This window comes from Leguminivora glycinivorella, chromosome 16 (assembly GCF_023078275.1).
Source record: "Leguminivora glycinivorella isolate SPB_JAAS2020 chromosome 16, LegGlyc_1.1, whole genome shotgun sequence".
Classification (NCBI taxonomy): Eukaryota; Metazoa; Arthropoda; class Insecta; order Lepidoptera; family Tortricidae; genus Leguminivora; species Leguminivora glycinivorella.
In genome coordinates, this window is record NC_062986.1 from 3681271 (window position 1) to 3694769 (window position 13499).

General features: G+C 37.6%; 1 protein-coding gene across 4 annotated transcripts in view; it reads left to right on the forward strand.

The window, feature by feature from the left end:
* The window catches only part of LOC125234499 (CHH-like protein), a 118033-nt gene extending 105102 nt beyond the window's left edge, over window positions 1–12931 (forward strand). For 3 of the 4 annotated variants that reach the window (XM_048140762.1, XM_048140761.1, XM_048140760.1), the window contains exons 2-4: window positions 6277–6497; window positions 7749–7869; window positions 11178–12931. In XM_048140762.1, coding sequence (XP_047996719.1) covers window positions 6277–6497; window positions 7749–7869 — 342 coding nt within the window. In that variant the 3' untranslated portion in view covers window positions 11178–12931. The remainder of the gene's footprint in view (window positions 1–6276; window positions 6498–7748; window positions 7870–11177) is intronic. The other variant, XM_048140763.1, reaches the window with a different exon arrangement.
* The last annotated feature ends 568 nt before the right edge of the window (window positions 12932–13499 follow it).

Genomic DNA, 13499 nt, shown 5'->3' on the forward strand with positions numbered 1-13499 from the left:
TCCGCTTGCCGTAATTTTTTATGTAAATATATTCAATTTTTTTTTTTTTATTGTATTACACAAAGTACAATATATATTCAATTATAATTATCATTTTTTGCCCTAATATAAATATTAGGATAGCAGACTAACATCAATTATTGATGTGTCATTGGTAAATTTCCAAAATTGCGAACATTTTAACCATTTGTCGACCGGTCTGGCGCAGTCGGTAGTGACCCTGCCTGCTACGCTGTGGTCCCGGGTTCGAATACCGGTAAGGGCATTTATTTGTGTGATGAGCACAGATATTTGTTCCTGAGTCATGGATGTTTTCTATGTATATAAGTATTTATATATTATATATATCGTTGTCTGAGTACCCACAACACAAGCCTTCATGAGCTTACCGTGGGCCTCAGTCAATCTGTGTAAGAATGTCCTATGATATTTATTTATTTAATTATATTTATTATTTATTTAACGAAAATTTATGCCTATTTTCAAAGTTACAGTTTCCTACGTTTTTTGTGACTTTTTCCTGAAGCTTCAGACTTTTTATGTTAGGTACTTACCTACCTACACATCCATAATAGCGTAGTACATACGACTCTATTTCCCAATTCTACCTAAGGAACTATATCATAAACAAATCGATATGCAAATAATAATTTTGAATAAACCCGCCAATTCAGGGAAACAAGGAAGCGTCCGAATTCGCTAAGGCCAGCGAGAGGTCGCGCGAAGGCCAGTGTTGCCACAATGGCGAGATGGTGCGATATTCCATTGTTCGGCGGCCATCTTGTTTCAAAGCTAGTTATTATGCACGTCGATTATACAATCGTTTTAGAAAAGTTGTGATCGCTTGAAAATGCCGAATAAAAATGGTGAAAAACTCACGAATGACATTGAGATGAAGAAATGAAAATTGCTTTATGACTTCTCATCTTTCGAATATAAGGGCAACAGATTTTTTGTATTTTTTCTATGTTTTGCAACTTTTACACTATTCGATAGAGTGCCCACTGGTCACATAGGGTTCAGTTGAAGGCACATGTGGGAATAAAGTTAGTGGAAAATATTTCTATTAAATAGTTGAAATTATTACAGCCAGTCGAAATTGTCCCTTTGTAAGTTATCTAAATATATTTATGTACACACTCAAGTAACCTAAACTTACACCTGAAAGTAATCTCTTTAGGAATATAGATACAATATTAAGTATAATTATATTCTTCGCACATATCCTTTCATTTGCCAACTACTAAATGCAGAATGTGTTATTAGGTAGGTATTTAACATTTGCGTCATCGCAAGCCTTGTAAGTAAAAGGTAAGTATTGTAAATTCTACTTACTTGTATGAAATAATAACAATAGGATGAGACAGGCTACCGGGGGACTTTCCTAATTTTCTTATACGAGATTTGTTTTTTTATTATACAGAAACGTCTGCGAGCGATATTACATATTTTTCCTTTAATTAAAAAATATGTTTCTTATACGAGCTTAGCCCAAAAAAGCGCCATGAATTTTCTATGTCCACCTGCGTGCCTAGCCCAATGCACAAACGCTCACGAAACGAAACGCTCGTAGATATCTACCATTCGCGGCGTTTCGTTTTCGTTTCGCGTCGCAGAAATGACATTCGGCTACGGGGCATGTACGAAAAACTTTTCCAGACATGACTAAAAAGGATTGCAACACTCAAAGGTTAACCACGCAATCTTAGGCGCAAGTTTTAAGCCTTCGTACTCAAATAACATTAGGCCGACGGAAAAATACTTGCCATCAGGATCGTTACATTACAAGTATATGGGCAAAGTCATCTCAAACACGCTACGAAAAAGTCCTAAAAACACACCAAGTCCAAACTTTCTTACTGCATTTCTGTTCTGAATGGTAGTGGTTACCAGTGCGTGGTGCCATTTTGTCTGTCCTTATTAACCAGTGAAGCAAGACCTCCATGACATGTTTTGCCCTAAACTGTTTCAGGGAATCTTCGGTTCAGTTTATACTGGACCGGCTGACTTCGATGCAAGTACGATTCGGTGTAAACAAAATAAACCCGCCAGTTTATACGTGAGGCCGACATATTAATATAAATGAAGTATAATGTGCGTAATATTTGGAGACTAACACTATGAAACTCGGGTTTATGCGGCTGCGTACTAACATAACGTTTTATAAACTTCTCACGGAGAGTAGTGGTAACTCAACATGTACCTAAAGCGCTTACCTAAGTAGTTAGGTACAAAACTTTGCAGACATGCAAGCGACACAAACTAATCACGCTATTAATGTTATTGCATAACACATATTTATACATAACATAAATATACGTACCTACATAATGTGCTCACTCGGATACCAATGCTCGGATAATTTCGAAAGGGGAATCATGATATGATAGACATAATGGTGATTTTTATGTAACTTTCGAAATTACCCCAATGCATCTGAGTTCTGTGACACTAAAAAAAACCGAATTATGCATTCGTTCACCAGTGTGAATTTTGACGTAAAATATTATTTTATTTTAATATATTGCATTATTTATGCTAGCGAGCGGCACCTATCGGAACATTCGGAACTAATTAGACTGACTTACAATTAGGGTAACCTACCGAGAGAGGGCAGCACCAGTCGCGTCAGAGCGAATATTACCGCACCCTAAAAACTGTTTATAAATCGTTTATTTAAGTTCATTTTCACATTATTCAATCCGATATCGGATGTAGGATCTATATCCTATATATTAAATGGGCTATCTTTGAAATCTGGCTTTGTCATCCTTCCTAAATCCGATATCGGATCGGATAATGTGAAAACGCTCTCCTGGGTGGCAGTCGAACCTGCTTGATTACTTTTTGTTCGTACCTACTATATGAAAACCTACAATTAAACAGGGTGTTTGTAGTACGGAACCCTAAAAGGCCTGTTTATAAATCGTTCAATAACGTGGGGCATTATCTCCTGGGTGGCAGCCGGGCAGTCTAGCCTGCGTGATTACTATTCGCCGCGCGCGCAGGATAAATTGCAGCGGTGCAGTGTACGCAGCGACAGTACTTTGGCTGTTTGAATAAATGAGGGAGGAAAGCATTTGGGTGAAATATGCGGAAAATAAGAATTCGTATAACCTTTCCTTAAAAATGCGTTTGCATTTAATTTTTGTTTTTACAAGCATATATAAACTTCTGAAGTTTATTAATTTTAGGAGTAATTTTCAAAATTGCAAAATATCATTGAACATTTTCGGAAGTCTTATTTTTTGTACGGGATCCAAACTTTTCCATTCTCTGTGAAATTTTCCCGAAATTCCCCAGAACCGCTGTCCATCCCCAAGTTTCACCCGCATGACCCCACTTTTTTGTTTTGTTCCACATAAACCACTATTAAGACATGTTTCTGTCATCATAATCAATCTGTGTGTATACAGAGGGCCTACCACGAACCACGTGCGACGCGTTGCCTCCATCGTACTTGTAAATAAGTGTGACAGGGAGGCATCAAGTCGAACATGTTTCGCGGTAGACCCCCAGGCCTCGAGTAGAGTGCGTTCACTCCTTATCCACATAGAAACCGTGGAATCTTATGTTTAATTGATGACTGAGGCCATATACGACGCCGCCGTTCGCAATTCCCCGTATTTTAAAAGTATAGTCAAATGTCGGCCGCTGATCGACAGCTGAGTTAAACAGTGCTGTTGCAATCGATTACCAAGTCTACTCCGGGAAAAAGAATACTAAATAAAAACTCTTATGTATAAGGTAACCGAGAGTAGATGAAACGAAAAAAAAAAGGTTGAAGTTAGGCAATCAACTGATATCCTAATTCGTAGTTTTAGCAGTTTCTCTTTACTGAGTAGTCCATTTCTCGTCTATTATCTTTATTCTTAATGCAACTCTTTTTTTTGAAATAGGAGGTAAACGTGTGCATGATTCGCCTAATGCAAATAAATCGCAATAACCATCAATCACGGTCAACTAAACAGTATGTTACACCTACAACACGACAGGGATGTTTCTCTCAGATGAGAGCTCTTTTCTTGATATTTTGAACGTCGTATCCGTCCGGAAATATCCCCTTCAGTTTAACTTTGTTCTATAGATTCGAAAAGTCAGTTTAGTTTACTAGTTTATTGCGACAGGTCACATTATATTGGCGCCCTAGAATTCGAATCGTCTCTCGCGAAACGAATACACCGACTCGGTTCTCATACGAGGGCTAACATTATTACATACATCATTCAGTTTGACCAACATATTTATGCGACCACAAAGCTTCTATGCCATGGAAAAACGGGCTATCATCGCTTGGCTAAGCTCCTTCTTAAGTTGGTAGTTCAAGCTCGTTACGAACAAAGAGACCGAACTTTACGATTTGAAAATCGAATCGAATCGAAACGGGTTACAGTTCCGTTGCGATTGTTTCATCGTCAACGTCAATTTAACGGATGATTTGCTGTTTAAGAAAAGAGTTGTGTTTTCCAATTCAATTATTTGCATTTAAGATATAAATAAGACCTGTATTCTGTAGCTTCTGCTTGTGACTTTGTAAGAGTAAAATTTGTACCTAATTTTAGCATGAAATTCTGTCACCTGTGAAGTGTTATAAATCAAAACTATCGTGTTATCATTTACAGATTCGTTTTTTTTTTAATATTTCATTAATATTACGATAATAGTCGATACATATTTAATCCACTTTTCGCATAAATAAAGCACCTTAAGTGTCATTAACTCAAAAATATTCCATAAATTCATAGGTCTAACACACGAATATTATTATATTATTATCGCCATCTAGTGTGAAATTTTAATCTTACTTCAAAAAGTCAACGACAGAGTCTCTTAATGCTCCTATACTTTCTGCACGGCCCCGATCTACCGATAATCGGCCAACAGACTTAGTGGGACCACCATCGCACTTTATTAACACTTTACAAGTCCACTTTGCTTAATAACTAGCCACTCACCTGAGCTGCCAGTTTCAAAGGACTTAATACAAGTTTCCACTACTTTACCACGGTAGGACTTACAGGTCGTTATCACTTCACCTGACACGGTGTTTTAAGACTCTAGTCATATTTAAAAGGGTATATTCTCCCTTGATTCAGGTTACATTTAGCAGTTTACGGATTAACAACTTTATCTAAACCATAGCGACAATCTTATGCCTTTTGCAGTAAGTTTAATTTACATTCGCAGTAAAATGTTGTAATTCCTGAGCACGTGATAAATGCAAATATGACGGCTCGCGCCTGACAGATGGCGATTGCGCGGAGAGTTGCGCTTGCGACACTATTAGGTTGTCATTTCAATCGCTTACATAGCCAAATACTCCAAAGAGCCAATATCATATCTTCAATCACCCAATTCCCATGTGGTGACGGGTTAAGAATTTCGTCACCACTCTCCATCCATGGGTGTTGTAGAAGTCTACTCTGGGATATGAGTTGTGGTGTTGGTTATGGGCTGGCAACCTGTCACTGCAATGTCACGATTTTGTTTTTCTTTCAATCCTTTAATTGCTGAGTGGCACTGAAACTTGAGCAGTTTTGTGTGCTGTGCCTACACCTTTTGGAAAAAGAGGCTATGTAGGTACTTATAAACGTATGTGTGTCTGTGTATGTCAGTCACCTCAAAGTTACCTACCGCGATTCTTAAGTTTAAATTTATCTGATCTTTAGACTTGCTTGGAGTCGGTAAGCTGTTTAAACATGGCTCAGTATCGAATGTTCGATTTACCGACGTAATTATTATAAAATCGATTAGTGCTTGCCGAGTTAGACCTTGGCTACAGGAAATTGAGTTAGTTTAAATCGTAACCGTTAAGCGTAACTAGTTAATAGGACCTTAGGTTAATTAGTTTTCTGCTCAGATATATCATTTTATCCCATATTTATGCGACTTAGGTGGTCACTTGTACACCTGCTGTTGCAGATTTATTAATATTTCTTTCATGGCACTCCTAAAAGGCCTTATGCGAGAAAAGAATCTCTATCTTCTTTCAGTTACACAAAGATTTCTGGTTACCAAATTTAGAATCTAATCCTAATGGGAGTTAAAAGAATAGTTAAGCAAGTTTCTGTCCCGGCAGCGCCATCTATTGTTAAATCACTGGAATTCAAAACTTCAAGGTCGTTCTTGGGCCAGCACTTCGAAACCCTTAATGTATTGGGCTAAGCCTTTGAACGCGAAAGTCGTCCGCCACGCGTGTCTAGAATAAACACCATTTCAAAACTGGCAGCGCCATCTATTATCAAATCCACTAACCAACGTCTCCCTCTGTTCCAGATGCATCTAAGCTCAGTACAATTGGCGTGCGCGCTCCTGACGCTGGCGCTCGCCGCGGCGGGCGCGCCCCCCGCGGCGGCGCCGCACCACGTGGCCCGCCGTTCCTTCTTCAACCTCCAGTGCAAGGGCGTCTATGACGCCGCCATCTTCGCCCGCCTTGACAGGATCTGTGACGACTGCTATAATCTGTTTAGGGAGGCGCAGCTTTATACTTTATGCAGGTGCGTTCGACATTTGAATTTTGATGTTTGTGTCCGTAGCTTCAGCGAGGATACGTTAATGAGGAGGCACACTGTCATTTTATCCCACCAGGCGGCGCCTGTGCAAGTGTCTAGGCATGTCACTGTCATTCTTATGTGAGAGAGAGAAAAAACATATCATCTTCTCGCTCTCACGTATGAAATTCTTTATCTGTGCAATGCAACCTTTGAGTGTGCCTCCTCATTGAGCACCGCGACAACAGACGATGTGAAAATAGTAACCAATTTACATAATAGATGTCGCTATAGGTACGTAGATACAGTATTATTCTTACAAATTAATATTTTTTTTATTAAATTTTAATTAAAGTTTAACGTATCCTTGTTTAAGTTTATTTTTGTTTAAATAGAGTAAACCTGTAATACGATACAGTAAATAAATTGCAGGCTGTGCTTTTAATTTTTGAGACATTAATAATTGAAAAATATCACTCTGATAGACTCAGTAAGTAGTGAATGTTGCGCCGTTTTTGTAATTAACTTTATGTAACAAATAAACTCATACCATTAAATGAAACATGATTCCGCGAAATACACAAAAACTAAAGAAATATTATGAAATTTTTAAAAAGCTGTCAACAGATGACGCTCTAGCTACTACCCACATTTGTCTTAGGTAAAGTTTAAAACGAAAGAGGATTCAAATTAACAGCAATATGTATTACTAAAATATCGCATCGTTGTGGGAAAACAACCATTCTACCACAACGAATCAGGGCGAAAGTTCCTAATCTAAAACATAACTTACTTTATAACAGAATAAGAATCTGTGAACTGATCTTACTTATATTGGTACTAGATACATCGCACATTTAGAACGAAACCGACCTAATTCTGAAACAGATCGCTACCCATTGAGTTAGGTCGGCTTCGTTCTAAAGGCCTTATTGCCTTAAATGAATCCCCTTTCAACCATCAATATGTTATAGACGTTAAACTTTCGTGAGACATATTCAAATATTTAATGAATCAACGGTTGTACTCACGTTAGTATATCACTACTGCTGCGACATGTTTCGGAGCACTTTCAGTGCACGGAGGGTAGCCGCCGCGAGCATTCCTATACGTCTGAAGGGGGGCCTCCAAAATTAGCCCGAAACATGTCGCAGCAGTAGCGACATAATAATATGAGTACAACCGTTGATTCATTCAATATTTAATACATCAATGTGTTGTTGTATATGTGTTATAATATGTTTTCCCGGGGAACAGGCAAGACTGTTTCACGACAGAGTACTTCAAGGGGTGCGTCGAGGTACTACAGGAGCAGGACCAGTTAGAGCTCTTCAAGACATATATAAAACAGTTACACGGGGCGGATCCAGGGATTTAGGTGATCATTTTATTTTGTTGACTCCTCTCCTTCCTTTTCTTGTCTGTGGTAACTCGCACACTAGCGTTTCTGAGCGTCGGTGTCTAGTCAACTTTATGGCTGTTGCTCCAGGTTTAGTTGGCGCAACTACGTAAGGTCGTATTTTTCTATTCGCTACGTGCACGACTGGTGCTGCCCTCCATTTGCTCCAACGGCCGCCGCTAGCATTAATGTTGGACTTACCCTTATGTTGACAATCAGCGCCACTCTGTCATGCACGTTGCCAATAGCACTGACTTGACGCCGAAGGTCAAAACGCTAGTTAGTGTGAGGGGTTTCTATAGGGTCAAATCTGAGAATAAAGGTTCATTTAGACTGAGCGTTAATTCGTATGCGATTTTAGTTACATTGTGTGGACTGTTGAGGTTACATACCTACAATTTAGCAATGTAACTCGCACACGAGTTGTTGCATCGTGTAAATGGACCATTATGCTCGTATAGCACCCTGTATAACTGCTTCCTTTTCTAATTATTTTTCTTCCTGGGGTAACACTTAACAACTTAACAGCATGCATTTCGCTGGTTCTGCACTGGTCTAGTTTCAAGCACCTATTTCTAACGCACCAAATCGCATGCCTCTAACTTTACTAGCCTTAAGTAACCCATAAGATACACACTTATTATTTTTCAACTATTTTTCTTAGAAGATCCTCATTCACTCGACACTCGAATCTTCAACTCCTTTCTATCGTATTTCATCCTATGACGCACAGATTTGTCAAATCTAACCTTTAAAAGCTTGACAATACGACCCGTAGCACGCGCCTTCGTAAATGAACTGATCTATACCCTAGAGCACATTAAGTACCTATTAGCACAGAATATATAATAGTACAAGTACAGAAGGCGTTCCTTTGATGTTCACAAAATGCCGCCGTTCTAAATTCTTACCTACATAACAAACGGATCGCACGCGAGCACTCGACATTGAATTCTAATGCGCCGCGCGAAGGTCGTCACCCTTGAATGGGCCGCGAACTCGCGGCCGCCGGCATGTACTTGTAGCGCGGCGATAAAATCGCGGAGTATTAGATACATGTATTGCTAAAACTACATACCTATGTACCTACCTAATCGCTAAATTTATTCGATATTTTACTATGCTCCAATTTTATTGTATAATTCTTTACATTAATAAATAAAGTTGAAATAAATAAAGAGAATACAGTTAGCATTATATGGCTATACACCGTGTTCTTATTGAATTCCGTTAACTTCGGCATATAGGTCCATTATAGGAAACAAAATAGCATAGTTAGTTTTTTTTATTCGTATTTTTTCTTTAAAAATCCCATACACCTGCGATAGAAGTTACATCAATTGCTGTTAGGAAACGGGTTTTGTGTGTTTGATATGCGATTGATATGTCATAGTTTTGACACACTACTACTGTGAGTTAATTGTAAAGCCCGTTTCTCAACAGCAATTGAAGTTGACATCTATCGCAGGTGAATGGTGTTTTTTAGAAAAAAATATAAATTTAAGAAAACTGACTATGCCATTCTGTTTCATATAATGGGCCTATATGCCGAAGTTAGCGGAATTCAATAAAAACACGGTGTATAACACTTTAAAGAATATTTGTCTGCCTATAAAAACCTACGACGTTCATCTACCAGATTTTATGAATAGTCAGGGGAAAACCCGTGACTAAAGCAAGTCAATATCACTTGCATGCAAAGTTTTAAGTCGGGCAATATATTTAAATCAGGCTATTGGGACGGACTTAAACTTCTTGTAAAGTCTTTCCTCACACTGACGTTATGTGTAATCGGACTGTATTAATTATCCTTTTATAATAAACTAGCTTTTGCCCGCGGCTTCGCTCGCGTCAGAAAGAGATAAAAAGTAGCCTATGTCACTCTCCATCCCTTCAACTATCTCCACTTACAAAATCACGACAATTCGTCGCTCCGTTTTGCCGTGAAGGACGGACAAACAAACAGACACACACACTTTCCCATTTATAATATTAGTATGGATAGTTCATTGTGATATTAGTTTCAATCGTACCCAAATCGCCAATTGTAAAAAGTTCAACTTTCCAGATTACATAGGAAACTTTGATTTAGAAGATCACCATTTTTAGGGTTCCGTAGTCAACTAGGAACCCTTATAGTTTCGCCATGTCTGTCCGTCCGTCCGTCCGTCCGGCCGCAGATAATCTCTGTGACCGTTAGCACTAGAAAGCTGAAATCAATATGTATATCAATCACGCCGACAAAGTAGTAAAAAAGTGGAAAAAAATGATTTGTTAGGGTAAATGTAAAGTGGGGACTGTTTTTTTTTTCATTCCAACCCCAACGTGATATATATATATATATATATTGTTGGATAGGTATTTAAAAATGAATAGGAGTTTACTAAAATCGTTTTTTGATAATATTATATTTTCGGAAATAATCGCTCCTAAAGGAAAAAAAAGTGTGCTCCTCTAACTTTTGAACCACATGTTTATAAAATATGAAAAAATCACAAAAGTAGAACTTTATAAAGACTTTCTAGGAAAATTGTTTTGAACTTTATAGGTTCAGTAGTTTTTAAGAAAAATACGGAAAACTACGGAACCCTATACACTGAGCGTCGCCCGACGCTTGGTTAAAATACAATACATGATAGGTAATTTGAACTGCAATGTTTTTTTTATTTGACCTTTTCGGCGAAAATTAAAACTGAAATCGTTCAACGAGCTTGAGCTTTTGATCTTACTTTAAGCCTTTCCTTAAGCTCGGCTTAAAAGCTTGTGTAGGCTTTAATGAACTTCCTTCTTCATTTTATTAACTTTTTCCCTTATTACGCTCTGAACTTTTGTCTACTCTGCAGGCTTCTATTGAAATTTCATATTTCTATTACTAATCTACTTGTTTAATATAATCTAGATTTACGCACCAGCAGCTTAAGAAACTCAAAACATACTAATAACCCGTTACCAAAGAGGATCGAGTATTATAGAGAGTTACTGTCAAAGTAAAATGTGTCAATCACAGTGACTGCCATCTCTCGAGACAAGCTTAAAACTTGTGAACCTCAGTTTTGACAATTTGGTTGGTTTTGGTTTTGATAATATTGTTAGCATGACATGTGTTAAAATGTCAAATATTAATATTAGCGTCATCTAGCCGAGCGTTCCCCAAAGGTGTAACGCCATCAAGGCCACCGTACCTTTTTCTCTATGACTTCGAGGTACGTTTTTTCTTAGACTTTATCCGTCTATACGGAGTTACATATGGCTTTGCCCGTTACTAATTATATTTTTTGGCTTTCCAGGGCCAAATGTTTCACCACGCCCTACTTCAAGGGCTGCATGGAGTCTCTGTACCTCTACGACGAGGAGGAACAAATAGATCAAATGGTGGACTTCGTCGGACGCTAACGCACTCAACGCCATCTAGCGCGCGGAGCGGTCACCCAGCCCCAGCGCTCACGCACGCTCCGCGCCCAACGCCACCTAGCGCGCAGAGCGGGCAACCAGCGCTCACACCTTGCGTACACCGCGGCGGCGGCGGTCACGGTCGTCATCGCAGAAGCAGAAAGTCACGTTCCTCCTGCTTTCTATCCTCAACGTATTCTAGTCTATTATGCGGCATAAATTTATTTATGTTTGCAACTAATGTAATGTTATCATAATTCGTATTTAAGGACATTTATTATTATGTATTTTATTAAACAAAATGTATATTTTATTAAGTGTTGTGTGTAAGCTTAGCCAAGAAGTAGTACATAAATCAGTCCACCTCCTAGGTACTGTCTGACAGCCCCCGAAGATGCTGGCCATCTGACTCGAACGAATTCGCGAAGCATTCCAAAACCAGTATTTTTAAAAACCTACGCTTTTTAACTTTTTTACTGTTTAAAGGACTACATAGACCTAATATACATGTACGCTGTAGTGATAAGGATCACACATGTGGCTTAAAGTTTTATAATAGCAATATTTTCAACTAGGTATTACATTTTAACGCCCCTACATTTTCTCATTACTAACTGTAATTTAAACTTAGATTTTATAAGTATTTTGAACAAAATAAATTATTTAAAATGTCCTAATATCACAGACCATAACCTATTTAAATACAGTTTTTATGTAAACTAAACCGACTTCATCATCACAAAATATTTTTTGCCTGTTTAATGCTTTTGTACTGAAAACAATAATTCGCTGTAATTAAATTCTTCGCTTTACCGTTTAGTGTTAAAGAGCGCGAGGTTGAATTTATTTAGTTATTTAATTTAGTTTTAAGTATTTATAAAGATTTATTTTTATATACTTCCGAACTATTTATTGTTATGATTTATTTATTTGCACAGTGGATTATGCAGCTATAAGCGCCAGTTGAAACTTTAGTATTTTAATCGGTATTATTTAAAAAATAAAATGTTGATTTAAAATCTATATTTCGTGTCAGAAGGTGCTAATTATGCAGAAATATGAAAGAAATGAACTGATATTTAATTGTTAATCCCGATTTTTTTGTCATTTTTATAATCTCAAAAGTAGTGGTCCTTTTTCGCCTCCAAAAAAATTAAATCTAAATAACTATGCTCTGAATTATATGTTACTTACAGATTACTGTACTGCAATATTAATTATCATAAAAAACCTTTAGTTTTCGGAAAACAATACTTTTGAGGTTATAAAAATTCTAACATTTCAAAAAAGTCGGTACTTTACATATTGATATGTATACTGATCTATACACAGCGGTTTATACTTATTTAACACAACTGACTTTCGCTTTTCTCTCCGAATCTCACTTTAATTCTATTAGCTAAATAAATAAAATAATGTATTTGTTGATAAATCAAAAAATACACTATTTAGTTAGAATTGCGCATTGCGTATGTAGGACCGAGGTGCCAATAACCGTAGGAACTATTGGTTATACTTTAGAGGTATATAGAGGACCTGTGGTATTATTGTAAAGAATATAAAAGTAAAGTATACTCTATTTGTATAAATTTTATAAAAACAGCCAAGAAACGCTACGGGTTCCGTGAAATATATTTCAATTCGAAAATCACAAGTGAATTTTATTACAGCTTACCTCTACACCTCCATCCTTCCAAGTCACAGACCAACCCCTATAGACATCCATTACAAGACGACTCGCGGTCACCAGCCTTACTTGTATTTGCTCGTGTTTCTTTAGTTTTGTCTGTTGCCTTCCGTGATTTTTCTTACTTAATGGTCTCACCGGAAGACCAGCGCTGGAAGTCGCCAGCAATATGCTGAGGTGAGGCCATTTCGTGGCACTTTATTCTCCTATGTCATTCATAAATATTGTTTATTTTCTGTGTGTTTACGAATAAAACTTTTTCTATTCTATTCTATATAAGCGCGGGCGCTCGCCGTGCCCGATCAGTAATGACCAACTAACCGACCCGAAAGCAGCTCGTGTTTTTCGCAATAAAAAAATTGAAAAAGGGTATTTTGATGCCTTAAAGATGTCCACCTGTAGTGTGGAAAGGTAACAAGAAGATCAAATTTAAAAACAGACGGTATTACATTCCACAAATAAGTCATATTTATAATTTATTCAGAGCCGGCATAGGTCAACTTACACTGGCTACTTACGCGACTCCCTTTTC